Source organism: Pristis pectinata, chromosome 21 (genome assembly GCF_009764475.1).
Source record: "Pristis pectinata isolate sPriPec2 chromosome 21, sPriPec2.1.pri, whole genome shotgun sequence".
Taxonomy (NCBI): Eukaryota; Metazoa; Chordata; class Chondrichthyes; order Rhinopristiformes; family Pristidae; genus Pristis; species Pristis pectinata.
The window spans coordinates 5,411,783-5,426,838 of NC_067425.1; the positions used below are offsets into that span (position 1 = coordinate 5,411,783).

Here is a 15,056-nt window from a genome sequence, read left to right on the forward strand (position 1 = left end):
CCAAATCTCACGTCATGCAAGTTAAATCATGGAGGTGACCATTTCATTTTGCATACCCAGGAATAAAATGGTTTAATCAATAGTCCTGGCACAACATTCCTTTTGCTTAAAAGTAAATGCAACAGTTCAGTTCTATACAGAGATGCAAGTTAATAGCACTGATTTTTATACAAGTTACAACGCTAACCCAATGTTCTACGGCAAGTGCTCTGGTGCTTTAAAATGTGCACAGTACATCAAGTCTCCATAGATCCTGCAAATGCATGCCTGGACTAGCTTGTTTCACTCTTTGGGTCACTTGATAATATCCATACTGTTAATGGACACCCTGGTGTTCAAAATATAACAAGCCTTGAAATTTAGAGCCAAAAGCAAAGAGTCCAGTTAGTCCAATACATGCAATGCTGCAAAGGGGAGCTGAAGATATTCATCTATGTGCAGGCAGCTGATGCTCAGTGATGATACTGCACTAGTATAAAGCCACTACAGATGTGTCTTTTGTTGATGAAGAAACTAGTTTATTCCAATTCTGTGAACACCATGGTTTGATTTCCAAGTTACCAGCTGCCAAGGAAACTAGCATAAAGTTAAAACACTAATGCTGCTACTGCTCACTACCAATATAAAGAGGCAGTCATAAAAACAACAATAGCTGATGAATTAAAGCCACAGCTGTAAACATTGATATTGCACTTTTAATTTGAAACAGTCCGTCCAAGTTGAGGATTTTTGACTGAAAATGAGAAGTAGTCGGTTTGAAAAGTGGCCAGTTTTAGGTTGAAATCAGATATGTTTGAGGTAACTAAAATTCAAAAGCAGTGGCAGAATAAGTGTTGATAAATCACTCTGCAGTTTGATCCTCTGTGCTCCGAATTTAACAAGGAAGCTCAACGCTCAAATCCCAAGCACATATTACTAAAATACACTCGAAAATCAAGACAGGGAAATCCATTTAAACAAGTCACGCACATACAATCTGCTCAGAGCAAGTAGTAGCATTCAAAAAAAACAAGGAAAATAGTCCACCATTTCGTCATTTAGTGGGCTGCACAGATCAACCTCCAGCACCCTCATTTTAGTTTAAGGTGATGATGCAATTAAGAATCAAAAAAAAAATCAGGTGGAAGTTGCAACTGGGCCTACAAAGGCCTTAATTGCCTGAGCAGGGCTGAAGTTTCCTACAATACCAATTTCCCCATAATACCCAACCAGCAGGAAAGTGATCAAAATACAAGTTATAAAAAGCAAAAGTGGAAAGGTTGAAGATTCAAGCAGCTTTGTGAAGTCACATGACGACTCAGGGAAAGCGAGGTAGAGGGGGGAATGGGCCCTTTTAGCAGTCCTTCAGAACGTTTTGCTTCTAAAGCTCTCGTGGGCTACGACAAGGCCTGACAGGACTATGGATGACTCCACCCACAGTTGACAGTGCCTGACAGTCTAGTTTTAAGGTGGTGCTCTTCCCAACCCATCACCATAAAGGTTCCAGTACCACTGTGGAATGGCATTGAAATCTGGGCGGGTGCCAAGCAGATGTCAGTATGAATTTGTAAGGTTGAACCTTAGTCCAATGAGGCAGGACGGAAAAATTAGTCAGGCTCACGAAACAGTTGAAGCAGTTGAAATAGTACGTACCAAGGTTTACGGATTATCTCCTACAGGGGTCCCAACAATGTCAATAAGGTGAAGTTATGAAACCAACAGCTAAGAGTAGAGAATGTTTTTCGGCAGATAAGCTGGCTGTTTCCAATATTTAGCTCCAAAAGGAACATCAACCACAACTTAGTTGTCAGCCACCAAAAGCAACATTTGTTACTCCGTGGAAACATTCCTACACCACCCACATATGCAAAGATATGTTAGTTACAATTTAATTCTGTTATAACAATTTGAAGCAGTAAAATTACATTCACCTATGTTCATGGAGTTCAGGTAAATATAGCAAAGTATTAAAGATCAGTAGCTCAACATGATTCAACTACAATACAACTGAACGTGCTAATTGATAGGATGTCATTTAATAGAGTAACACGACCATTCAGAAGCTATTGTTGAAAATCTGAAGATACATATTAACCACATACTTACAGCTGTCAATTAAACAGATTCAAATACAATGAGGTTTTATGTTTAAGCAAAAACTATACAGTGAGCAAGTTACTTTAGTCATTTTTGAACAGTAAGAGCCAATGCCAGTCTGTGAGAGTGATTTGCTGTGAGAGTGATTTGCTGTGAGAGTGATTTGCTGTGAGAGTGATTTGCTGTGACATTTCCTCTGATGTTCAGCCCATTGAGTATCAGCAGTCCATTCCCCTGTCCATTTCCCCATAAGATCCACAAGTTCAATTCCTAATTCAGTCACCCAGCTGTAGATAATCTACAGTAGCCAATTAACCTACCAACCAGCACATCTTTGGTATTTGGAAAACCCAACCCATTGGGGTGTGGAAGTGTTGTGGTTAAGTTTTGATAATGTCAGTTTTATGAATAGTATCCCGTTCAGTAGATGGCACCAGCTAGAGGAACAGATGTTGATGAGGCCCAACCATTTTGCCAAGTCCTGGTCTGAAGAAATTTAGTGAAGGCTACATTAAAAATGTTGGGATCAATACAGGTAACAACGTTAAACAGACTTAGAGACCACCTGAAGCAGCAGTTTGGTTGCACTTGAACTTTGCAAATTTTAAGTCAGTTGCACCCACAAATAGATAAAAACATCTTTAAGGACAACCCCAGAAACTTCCAGCTGTGACTAACCGGAATAAGATTGAAGTTCACAACAATGAAGTTTCATAACCATCAAATCAGGAACTGATGACCTGTGCAAATTATACAAACTACACAAAAGCCCAATTGTGGTGACGTGCGTGTGCATCTTACTTGAGTGAAAGGGTAATGTATAACCTGCACGAGAAAGGGGACTACAAACTGGTTTCCATTTCAGCCAGGCAAGAATGGGGAATAACCATCAGGATGGAAAAGAAGCAGAAGTTAAAACAGTTTTTAAAAACATCCCAACCTAAGAATCTGGAAGGTTGCATTTCATTATTTAACAAAACAGATTTGAAAGTGGTGTGCAATAGCTCTGCCTTACAAGTACCTGAATACCAAATGCTATCACATATCACAGGCAGGAATGATCAGTCAATACTGCACCAGTTACCATCCTACAAAATGCCAGTGAAGAGCTTGTGCGTCCCAGCATCTGGGAGACAAACAGCTTTCTCCGGGTTTCCACCCAAAATGGATATTCAATGAAACCTTCCATCACTAAAGCAGGTCGAGTCAGGTTTTGATTTGAAGACCTCAGTCAATTTTAAATTGGAGACAGTCATAAGGAACAGCACAAATGAGTGGGAACCCCAGGGAATGACTACCCACCTGGGGTAGGGAAGGTTCAGTGCTAAACTGGGTTTATTGCAAGGTTCATTCCGTAACAAGAGTGGAATCAACAACTTGCACTTTGGGTTGTTTAGTTTCCAGTTAACATGACATTAGCACCATTTCAACGATAGGAAATCAGGTTCATCATGTGGAGCACTACTGGCTCAATGAAGTGTGACATGGAGTTGAAATCTGACTAACCATTTACAAAAATGCTTATGATTCAAGTACTGGAAACATACACCTGACATCAGCATTTCTGGGAAGAAATCACACTTCAGTGTAGCGGTTCTGTTCCATGGTACAACAGAACACCAATAATCCACTATTTGGAAATTCCATTGGTTTAAGCATCTGGTTCATCAGCAAATGTTTTTCCTCCTTTGTGCTCACCAGAGCCCAGATCCCTTTAATTTTAACCAGTTCACTGGAAATACTGCTTAACATCTAGAAAGGATATTAAAGCTTTGGGGATGTTATACAGATCAACATCCAATAATTCAAAAAAGTCTAGCACTAAAGTCCTAAATGTGCCAGACAGGAGTTTTACTGCAATATCCAATTTAATCTCACCCACCCACACACACAAAAACAAACATACCATTACCCAATTCTCAAATTGAGAAGTGACATATTGCCTCCTACTTACAGGTGGAAGTAGTCTGTGGGCTAACAGGCAACTGAGAATTTCACTTCGAGACAAATTCAATGTCAAATCCTTGTCACAACTCAACTACCGCCACAGCCACCACCAAGCCAAATACACAATGGCATGCATTTTAGTTGCAGGAACAAATTAAAAAAACAAATGTTGTCCAAAATCACTAGTTTATCAGGCGATTAAAGCAATTCTTCTATTACATTTGGTGGTTACGCGTCAAAGAAACCCTGCAACTAGCATTTACAACCATAGTACTGCAAGGCAGATCATTATTCTATCAGCAGTTTAATATTTAGGTTTCACTAAAGTAATTTTTCTTTAAGTTGCTACCTTAAAAGTTTTGACAAACTGATTTGCGTAGGTGTTCAAAGGGATCGAGGTGTGCTTGCACACAAATCACTTAAAATTAACATGCAGGTAAGTTAGCTACTGGGAAAGAAAATGGTATGTTTCTCTCTATTAAACAGGGATTTGTTAAAGACATCTTACCGCAACTAAGTAGGGCCTTGGCAAGACCACACTTGGAGCATCGTATGTAGTTTTGGTATTAAAGGACATTGAGAGTCTAATGAAAGTCCATTGGTTTGGCTCTAGGAATGGGCAGGTTTGCCAACAAGGAGAGATCAAATAAACTGGGCCCATGGTTGAAAATAGGGAATTGACTTCATTGAACTGTGAATCTCAGTTCAATAGCATAGATGCAGGATGTGTCATCTGGCTGAAGCCCAGAACGAGGCATTCACAACTGAGATGAAGTTTCTTCATTTAGAAGATAGGTTTAAGAACTCCCCCCCCCCCCCCCCCACCATACTCAACAGAGGCTTAGAACCAAATCAATAGGTTTCTGCATGTTAAAGTGGAAGAGAGCAGGAAAACATCCAAGGTAGAAGGTCAGCCAGACATGATCAATGAATGGCCGAACAGGTTTGAAAGGTCACACGACTAACTCCTGCCTCCAATTCCCATTCACCAGGCAAGTCAAAGTATTCTTCAGACACCGAGCTCCACCAACATTTCAGCTCATTCCTTCTCAATTAACAAGAAATTGTAGACAACGGGAGAACGAAAACAGGAATACTTTATAATCTTTTTAGCCTCCAAAAAAATAACCAAAGTCATGACATTAAATTAACACGAGATGTCAGTAGCTCAAAACCTACAGCCATCAACCCGTTTATAATTCATTTGTAATGACTCCAACTTCGGATTGATGCAGGCAATTCAAGTTTGAGGAATGTATTTGTTTCAATGTGAAACAGCTTGACACAGACGGCTGTGAAGTGTTTCAAGTGGGCGAGAAATGTGTTTTTTTTAAGGCAGCGGCACAACTGGAGCCCCGCGGGCGAGAGCCCTTCCCCACCCCCCCCCCCCCGACCGAACCCTGTGCTTCCCCACCCCACCCCACCCCCCGACCGAACCCTGTGCTTCCCCCCCCCCACCCCACCCCCGGCGGAGTAGTCGGGTCGGGGAGGAAATAAAACCCAAAAGGGGCTGAAACACAAACCTTCCCTCCTGCGGGTGACATTGTGGCCCCGCCGCAGCTGAAGGTTGAACCGGCTCCCCCACCCCCCCACCACACCCTCCACCCCTCCCCCGGGGTGGATTCAGACACAGGCCCCGGAGGGAGGCGGCTGACAGGTTGACTGGGCAGCGGGGCTCCCCGCCGGACACCCGAACCCCCCTCCCCCCCGAGAGCCGGGCCGCGGCCCCCATTGGGCGGGGGGGGGGGGGGGCCGGGGCCCAGGCGGAGGGGCGCGGCCGGGCCGGACCGGGCCTAACCTTACCTGCAGGTGCTCCTGGAAGCGGATGGGCAGAATCTGCGCCATGGCGGGCGGTCGGTCGGTGTCCGGGCTCCGGGCGGTCGGTCGGTGTCCGGGCTCCGGGCTCAGTCGGCGGTCGGTCGGTGTCCGGGCTCCGGGGAGGGGGCGGGCGGGCGGTCGGTCGGTCGGTGAGGAACCTGAGGGAGGGGGAGAAAATCGACAGGCAGGTTACACGGCAGGCCGACCACCGGCGCCCGTCCCCTCAGCCCAGCCACCCGGGGGATGGGGGAGCCTCACCTGTGGGCCGGCGGCGCTCCCTCGGCTCGGCGCGGCGCTCCCTCCGTCTCCTGATCGACCGTCCGGGGCGACGAGCCGCAGCGCAGCGCCCAACCCGCAATGGCGGCCAACCGGAAACGGCGCGGCGGAGCGCTACACCCCGCCCCGCCCCGCCCCGCCGGGGGGGGTGAACCGCCGCCAGCCTGGCCTCCAGCACTGGGAGGGGGAAGGAGGGAGCGCCACTAAACCCCCCCCCCGCCCCAATTCATTCCAACGTAACCCCCGCTCACTTACTCCCGTGACGCTGCCGCTGGTTTTGTTTTTTTTTTGCTTCCTCCCTCGCCGAGTCCCCGGGGTTTGAGGGGGAGGATCTATTTTGTTCGGCGGAGGTTTCGATGTCAGGGTTCTTGCCACATCATTGGCACGTGATTGACGCCACTTCCGACGGCGCTTCCGGGTTTTTTTGCCCCCCCCCCTTCCCCTGCGGCTCGTTTCATTCATTGGGAGGTGGAGGTCGAGGCTGCTGCAGAGCCCGGGGGCTGCACCGTCCTCTCCCCGGCCGCCTGCACCGCTACCCCGGGGAGAGTTTCATTCCAAACATGAATATTTTGCTTGCACAGATTTTTATCCGCTGCACATTTGCTTCTCCTGCTTTGCAAAATTCATCTTGAGGCTGGAAATAAAAACGTCAGTGGCAGGACAGATGCTGTAGGTCAACTTTGTGACCTGTGTATTATTTTGCAACTCAAAGAAACAAAGACGTCTTGCAAAATAAAAATACTTTGAAGTGCTGTCGTTAGAATTTTGCAAACAGTTTAAACATGAAAGGCAAAAAGTGACCAGTTAATCCTTATTTAGTAATAGTACGTCGAAGGGTAAATATTGTTCAGGAGCAGGACACTTGGGGCTATCTGCCCTGCTCTTCGGAGAGTGATTATTGGATCGTTTACACGACCGACAGGAAAGGCAAGGCCGTATTTTAAGATCCATCTGAAAGGTGACACCTCCACCGTGCAATAGATAAGGGACCGTAGATGCTGGAATCTGGAGCAACAAATAATCTGCTGAAGGTACTCAGCGGGTCGAGCAGCGTCTGTGGAGTGTGTGGCGGGGTTGGGGGGGGGGGGGGACTCGTCGACATTTCAGGTCGAAACTCTGCATCAGAACTGAGAGGGTAGACAGCCAGTATAAAGAGGAAGGTGGGGGGGGGGGGGGGGAGTAATGAGAGGAGCCTAAGGTGATTGGTGGACTGAGGAGGGCTGAAGGATGACAGGCAGGTCTACTTGGGGAGGGGAGGGGAGGGGAAGGGTGGTGTCGGGAGATGCATGCCTCTATGTGGATGATAGATGGAGGCAGAGAAAAAAACGCCTTGCTCCATCTACCTCTCTCTTTGCCTGATTCGAACCATCATCCACCTGCCTCTGTATCTCAACCCCACTCCTCCCCTCCCAAATGTTGTGTAAGAAATATCTTAAATTGGTCTGCTTTTCATGGTAATCTGTGTCCTGCTAACCATCAGTCACACTTTCACCTGTAACCATATTTAATTTCTCAGCCACTTCCATTCAAAGCTGAAAACAACAACTTGGATTTAATTGGCTCTTTTAATCACTTAGAACTAACTCAATGTCTTGAGAGGTTTCATGGGTGTTTGGTAATGAGGCAAAGCTTGAAGCATCAATGACAGGTGACCAGAAGCTTGATCCAAATGATGCCAAGTAACTACTTCCAGGAGAGTAGGGCAGATTCAGTCTGTCACCAAAGACTCTTACAAATTTCTACAGATGTACAGCGGAGAGCATTCTGACTGGTTGCATCACAGCCTGGTACGGAGGCTCCAATGCACAGGATCACAAGAGGCTGCAGAGGGTTGTAGACTCAGCCAGCTCTGACACAGGTACAACCCTCCCCACCATTGAGGACATCTCCAAAAGGCAGTGCCTCAAGAAGGCATCATCCATCACTAGGGACCCTCACCATCCGGGACATGCCCTCTTCTCGTTACTACCATCGGGGAGGAGGTACAGCAGCCTGAAGACCCACACTCAACGATTCAGAAACAGCTTCTTCCCCTCCGCCGTCTGATTTCTGAACGGTCCGTGGACACTACCTCGTTATTCCTTTTTGCACTATTTATTGTTTGTAATTTATGGTAGTGTTACGTCTTTGCACTGTACTGCTGCCGCAAAACAACAAATTTCATATCATTTAAGTCAGTGATAATAAATCTGCCACTGATTGTTGTTACCCTTCATTATTGCTCTGTGCAGGTTTGATTTTCATGCAGTACCTGACCAGTCTCCCACACCAATTAGATGTAGGGAGATGTAAATAATGAATTCCAGAGTTTGGCACATACATCGATGAAGGCACAGGTGGGAATGGGTGAAGTGAACGAAGTGGCAGATGAATAAAACAACAGGGTTGAACTAAGGCAGAGTTCGCAGTGGACTGTAGGGCCGTATTAGACCAGACCAGAGGTACGAATGGCAGGGGAGAGAGATCTCCCGGTTATTTGTACATGCCCTCTCATCTATGATTTTTCAAACGACAGAGACTTGCCCTGAACTTACTCGCTGCACTTAATACTTCGGGGAAGTGCCCAGATGGAAGCAAAAAGGGTGAGTTGTAAGGTGTGGATCAATATATTTTACAATTGCATTTAGACATTATTTACTTGATCCCATCCAATCCACCTGATTCAGCAAGGGAGTTGGCAATCAACTTGATCCTCTATCAATCCCGAGCACAAACGCAGATGACAATTTTCGCCCCACTATCAGATTATCAGCTTTGCTCCATCGGACTGCCAGAGAAACATCACAAACGTGTTCCAGCAGCCAATCCTTCCATGGGCATGACGTCGGTACACTGATCTGTTGTCCCAGCTTAGTGGGTTAATACCACACTCCATCTGCTTCTGTGTGACACACAGGGAAAGTCCTGAGTTAGTAAATCTTAACTGAGGGCTAACAATTGGATTCTCTATGCAGTGGAAGGATGGGAGAACTCTGTTAGGGCTACCATTACTGTTACAGCACATTGAACTCACCATTGCTTGAAAATATGCTTGTACATTAGGTGCATTTGGATAGCGTCCTGTGACTTACTCTCTGGAAGTACTAACATCCATACAACTATCCTCAGAAATGGAGTTTTATGAAAGGAAAACTATTATTTACTCACACTGTTGGCATTGATTGTCCATCTCTGATTGCCCCAAACTTAATAGCCTGCTAAAGCATTGAAAGTCAGCTGTATTGGAAGGTCAGGAGTCACATGTACACCAGACCAGATAAAGACGGCCAAGTACCCTCCTTGAAGGATTTAATCAAACCAGGCTGATTTTTAACCTCAATCCATTTGTTTCATCGCAAACATGATCAACAGTAGCTTTTTATTCCAAACTTAATTATGATTTTAAATTAATTAGCACTAGATATTGGTCCAGTAACTTAACCATTGTGCTAACTTCCCTATAATGTCATGTGCAGTTGAAACCTAAAGTAAAAAGATTGTTGGAAACCCTCAGGATCAGAGGAGAAATAAGTCAAGTTTACATTTCATTTCAGCTAGTGACCTTTCATCGTCTTTGCACAGGTGGCAGCCGACCAGCTGAGTGTTCTGCTTTTATTTCACAGGGCTTTATTGTTGGATTGCAAGAGCCACTAGCAATCATAGTCAGTGGCCAGAAGTCCAGCAAAGGTCACATTCAGTCAATGCTCCGAAGGAAAGAACCAAGTTTTTTTTTTGTAAGATCGCCACTGTAAAGCAGCAATTCGACCAGACTCGGTGTGGATTGATTTTTGTCTCTTTTGGTTTCTTTCTGAGGGGGAGCAGTTCCAAAGGTTAGTACAAGCCTGCCTGCACCAGATACACACAGGCTCCCTCGGTTGTGTGTAGTTACTTTGAACCATTGCAGTGTAAATCAAAAAGCATTGAAAATAAAACTTATTTACACACATCCTTGTGATCACAAAGATACTTAGCTGGAAGTATGTTATGCTTTAAAAAATACATCAATTAAATATTAAATACTTGTAAACTACAGATTTACCTTGTACTAACACAAATCTAAAAGTGTGTGTATGAAAGAACTATAGCATCGACCTTTAGTCATCTACCTCATTAGCTGAGCCTGCGGCAAGGCTGGGAGAGGACATAACTTACAAACTGAATTGCTCAACGTATGACAGAAGCACAAATGTAACTGTGTAATATGTCACCTTATGTTTGTAGGCAGTGTACCTGCGCATTTCTTCAATGGAAATACTTTCTGTATAGAAGTGGCCCAACCTCCAAGTGAAACCTCCTTAGACAGCACCTACTGAACCCCACTTCTACAAGCTAGAAGGATGGGCAGCAGAAGTATGTGAATACCACTGCCTGGAAGTTGCCCTCCAAGCCACACGCCATTCCTTCCCCGAAATCCTGGAACTCTCTCCTGACAGTAGTGTGGGTATATCTTGAACCCGGCAGCTCACCACCACCTTCTCACGGGCAACTAGGGATGGGCGATTAAATGCTGGTTCAGCCCATGAAGCCCACACCCCTTGAATGAATGCAAAAAGTGAAAGGGCAAGTAAATGGCCTACACAAAGTCCCCAGTAATCACCTCCAGAAGAGCTAGACAATTGAGATATCTTCCCATAATCCTAATTGTTGTGTGTAAAATTACTTCAACTTCCAGTCGATACCTGTCTCGAGCAAGCCAGGTCCGGTCTGAGTGAATCTTGCAGCATTAGGGAGCCCAGTAAAATGGCAGGAGCATAACTTGTAGTTAATAATCAGAATCAGGTTATCACTGTTTTATATGACGTGAAATTTGTTCTTTTGCGGCAGCGGTACGGAGCAAAGACATAAAATTACTATAAATTATAGAGTAAATAAATAGTGCAAAGAAAGGGATAATGAGGCAGTGTTCACGGACCGTTCAGGAATCAGATGGCAGAGGGGAAGAAGCTATTCCTGAATCGTTCAGTGTGGGCCTTCAGGCTCCTGTACCTCCTCCCCGATGGTAGTAATGAGGAGAGGGCATGTCCTGGATGGCGAGGGTCCTTAGTGATGGAGGTCCTTGAGGCACCACCTCCTGAAGATGTCCTCGATGGTGGGTACACTCTTAAGGTAAGGAAACATTCCGAGGTATTTCACATATGACCAGACAAGATTTTACACCAAGCCACATAAACATGTACCTTTGTTTATAGCAACAATACCCAAAGTACTTTCGAGCCTAGTAATTACTTTCAGTGTAGTCACTGTCATTATGCATGAAGCACAGTAGATAATTTGCCTAGAGGAAACTCGATCATGCAACCACGTATGATAATCATGTCGACCATTTATTAGTGACATTGCCCCAGTCACTGAGAATTCCCTTGCTCCTTGTCAACACAATGCCATGGAACATTTTTTTTCTACACCCACTGGTCTCAGTTTAACATCTTTCCAAAGGACAGTGCAGCATTGCCACGATACAGTGAGTATTGGCCCAGAATCTTGTGCTCAAATCTCTGAGTGAAACTTAGACCCATCGCCTTCCAACTATACCACTCACTGAGCTGCAGCACATAGACCAAAGTGACAGCGGTCATTTTTAATGAAAAGAGAGAGAGGTGGTGGTTTAGAAGGACACAAGAGCCCGCAGATCCTGGAAGCCGCAGCAACAGACAATTCGCTGGAGGAGCTCAGTGGGTCGAGCAGCATCTGTGGCGGGAAAGGAACTGTCAGGGTTTCGGCTCGAAACCCTGCATCAGGACCGAGAGTGGAGGTCATTGAGGAATTCCAAATAATGGGCCCTAAAAGCTTCGCAATTGGCAGCGTTACCATTAAGTTTTTTTTATTTAGATCAAAATATACAGTTGTTCATTTCCCCTCTACCCACACTTTGAGGGCGAATACTAAACAAATCAGGGAGTCCTGATTTCACTGGGGGGAGGGAGACTTGTATCGATTTATAGAACTTCGTCGAAAGTTCATGAATGTGAATGTTGGCAGAGCAGAGCTGGGTCTTACTGATAGAATTCCCAGTCAAGGTCAGGCTTTATAGATCGAGGACGGATCTTTTATGCAGCTGTGGCACAGAACCCGCGTCCTTCAAATCGGCGATGAGGCCTGGAACAGGAAGCAGGAAGAAATAAAAAGATCGGGTTTTTTTTTTATTCAAGTAAATTAGTTTGGATGCTACGTTGCAAATGAATTAAATACAAGGCACAAGGCAACTGAGAAATGTACAAGGAATTTTATAATAAAACATTTAAAAATCACACATTGAAACTTTTCAATTATCCTCAGCGGCGCCATGACTGCTTGCTTCAGGGATGAAAGGGATAATTCCAAATTTAGAAATCCAATAATTTAAACTGTTGTTTTCCTGAGTGCAGATTAAGGGTTGAATCACATTTTATTGAAAATAAAACATTACAAAAGATATTTTAAAGCAATTTCTTTCTTATTTTCATAATTTATAAAAAAACATATAATAAATCAGACCAAAGTGACATAAAGGATTCTATTCATACACCACCAGCCTGAAATGGCTCCGCATTTCATCAGTCCTCCCTCTCCCCTGCAGTCCGCTGCGGCAGTGCACCAGGAGAAGCACAATTCCAATCACCTATGAAGCCAACGGTACAGATAACTGACACGCGAAATATCTCTGCACAGTCGACTCTGACCTGTTCAAACCCAGCAACCCGTTCAGTGTTCAGATGGTAACAGGGCAGCATTTCATGAACTGTAACAATGGGACCTTTAGGTAACAACATCAGATAGTCTGCACTAATTGATGGTTCTTGAGCTTTAAGATGGTTTTCGCCTGAGGAAAACGATTTAGGAGACAGTTCATATTTTATTCTCACTAAAAAGGTTACAACGTTGTGTGTGGTCTGTCAGCATTTGCCTAAATAGCCCAGTCATGCTCCCTCCCAACACATGGACAGACAGTGCAACTACAGTGTGAAGGCCCATTATGAACGTGAACGCAGGTACCTAAGAGGGAGCATGAGTACCTGGGGGGAGTAATTGGACCCATGCACAGACACCCTGTGTCAGTGTCCGATTATTCCTCCACTCTCTAACCCCACCACATGAGGTTTGCATTTGTTCTCAACTCCATGTGCACAATGGTTCAAGAGATCTGCCTTTTGGCCCTGAGATGCTGAAGCTGAGAATGGCTATGGACCCGAACACTATTCATCTTCCGGTCTGGCACTGGGACTGGGCTCCCTGTGCGGCGTCAACCCTTCCTGACAGCTCTGCTGCACCTTCACTGCCCCGTCCAGTTCTGCGATTTGTCCAGCTTGCGCTGAAGGTATCGAGCCCGAGCATCGGATATGGACTTCTCATCGTTCCTCTTTTCCAGCTTCCTCAGGGCTTCTTCCAGAGTTTGCTCTGCAAGAGGGGGGAAGGGAAAGGACAGGTCAAATACCTCCATTTAAATCTGAAAAACAGCAGTGTGCCCAAACGGGAAGTAACTCCTTCGGCTCTGACATTTGCAAACCATACAAGGTCAGTACCTGTCATACAACATCAACACCAAAGCTTTCAGACACTGTGTGCTGATGGGTGCAGAGGTTAGGACGGTAGTGTAGCGGTTAGCGTAATGCTTTACAGCACCAGCGACCCCGGGTTCAATTCTGGCCGCTGTCTGTAAGGAGTTTGTACGTTCTCCCCGTGTCTGCGTGGGTTTCCTCCGGGTGCTCCGGTTTCCTCCCACATTCCAAAGACGTACGGGTTAGGAAGTTGCGGGCACGCTACATTGGCGCCGGAAGCGTGGCGACACTTGCGGGCTGCCCCCAGAACACTCTACGCAAAAAGATGCATTTCACCGTGTGTTTCGATGTACACATGACTAATACAGAAATCTTATCTTCTATCTTATCTTGTCAGAAGGGTCGAATCTCAATGTTCTGGTTTTCCTCCGCAGCTCTGTGCAAGGGAGGAGGATGGAAGCAGTGGCGGCTGGAAGGGCTGTGGGCAAGAGATGAGCGGGAATGAACCACCATTCCTGCTCTCAACTGCTGCGTGTGTCTGTGTGTGGGCATATATAGACATTTAAACCATTAAGGAATCATTACAAAGTATGAGCCATAGGGAGTGCACATGAAACCAAACACTATATAAACACCTTCGAGGCAGAAAAAATAGTGCTAATAAAATACTAATAATTATTTGGATTAAAAACAGTTTGAAGCAATAATTACATCAAAGGGCTCAGTCACAAAGTGAGCTTTGAGCAGTTTTATCTTGAGTCGCAGAAAATGCTCAGGGTACCTTACTGTGCACCATAGAACAGAAACCACTCAGTGATGGAGCTCTCTGCTGACTCAGAGGTCATGGGCTCAGGTCTCACTGCACAGTGTCACTGGGACTGAGGCTTTAGTGTAGCCCCGAGAGTAATGCTGCAGAAGTTAAACTGAAGGCCTGGTGTGAGGCTCAGGAGGATTTTAGAACCTGTGGCACCGTTGAAAAAGCAGGAGAGTTCTGTGTGTGCGCTGACCAGCATTGCTTCTTCACTAACGTCACCAAAAACAGATTGCTCAGCACACTGCTCTTTACTAGTTTAGTTGGTTGACCCTTGACTGGTTCCTCAGTTCAAGGACAATTAGGGATAGGCAATAAATGCTGGCATTCCCAGCAGCTGCCGCATCGTGTGAATGAATGAAGGAAAAGCTGGCTGACTGCCTAGGAGTATGACAGGCACCATCTAGTCACACACCATTTGGACTTGGGGAAAGGTTGGCCAGTGTTTAAAGTCATAGAGTTATACAGCATGGAAAACAGGCCCTTTCCCCAAACTTGTCCATGCTGACCAAGTTGCCTAAATGAGCGAGACCCATTTGCCAGCGTTTGGCCCATATCCCTCGAAACCTTTCCTATCCACATGCCCGTCCAAATGTCCTAATTGTACCCACCTCCACCACTTCCGCTGGCAGCTCGTTCCTAGGCTGGCAAGTTGACTGGGCGGCATCCTAGCA

The 15,056-nt window shown here is 45.5% G+C and overlaps 2 protein-coding genes across 4 annotated transcripts in view; both read right to left on the reverse strand.

Moving 5' to 3' along the window:
* The window catches only part of cltca (clathrin, heavy chain a (Hc)), a 67,280-nt gene extending 61,042 nt beyond the window's left edge, over positions 1–6,238 (reverse strand). Inside the window, exons 1-2 of the mRNA XM_052035196.1 lie at positions 6,100–6,238; positions 5,827–5,999 (exon numbers count right to left, since the gene is read on the reverse strand). Coding sequence (XP_051891156.1) covers positions 5,827–5,868 — 42 coding nt within the window. The 5' untranslated portion in view covers positions 5,869–5,999; positions 6,100–6,238. The remainder of the gene's footprint in view (positions 1–5,826; positions 6,000–6,099) is intronic.
* Positions 6,239–11,977: 5,739 nt separating this feature from the next.
* dhx40 (DEAH (Asp-Glu-Ala-His) box polypeptide 40) overlaps positions 11,978–15,056 on the reverse strand; it is a 30,581-nt gene continuing 27,502 nt past the window's right edge. For 2 of the 3 annotated variants that reach the window (XM_052035792.1, XM_052035795.1), the window contains one exon: positions 12,211–13,470. In XM_052035792.1, the coding sequence (XP_051891752.1) occupies positions 13,346–13,470 (125 nt within the window). In that variant the 3' untranslated portion in view covers positions 12,211–13,345. The other variant, XM_052035794.1, reaches the window with a different exon arrangement.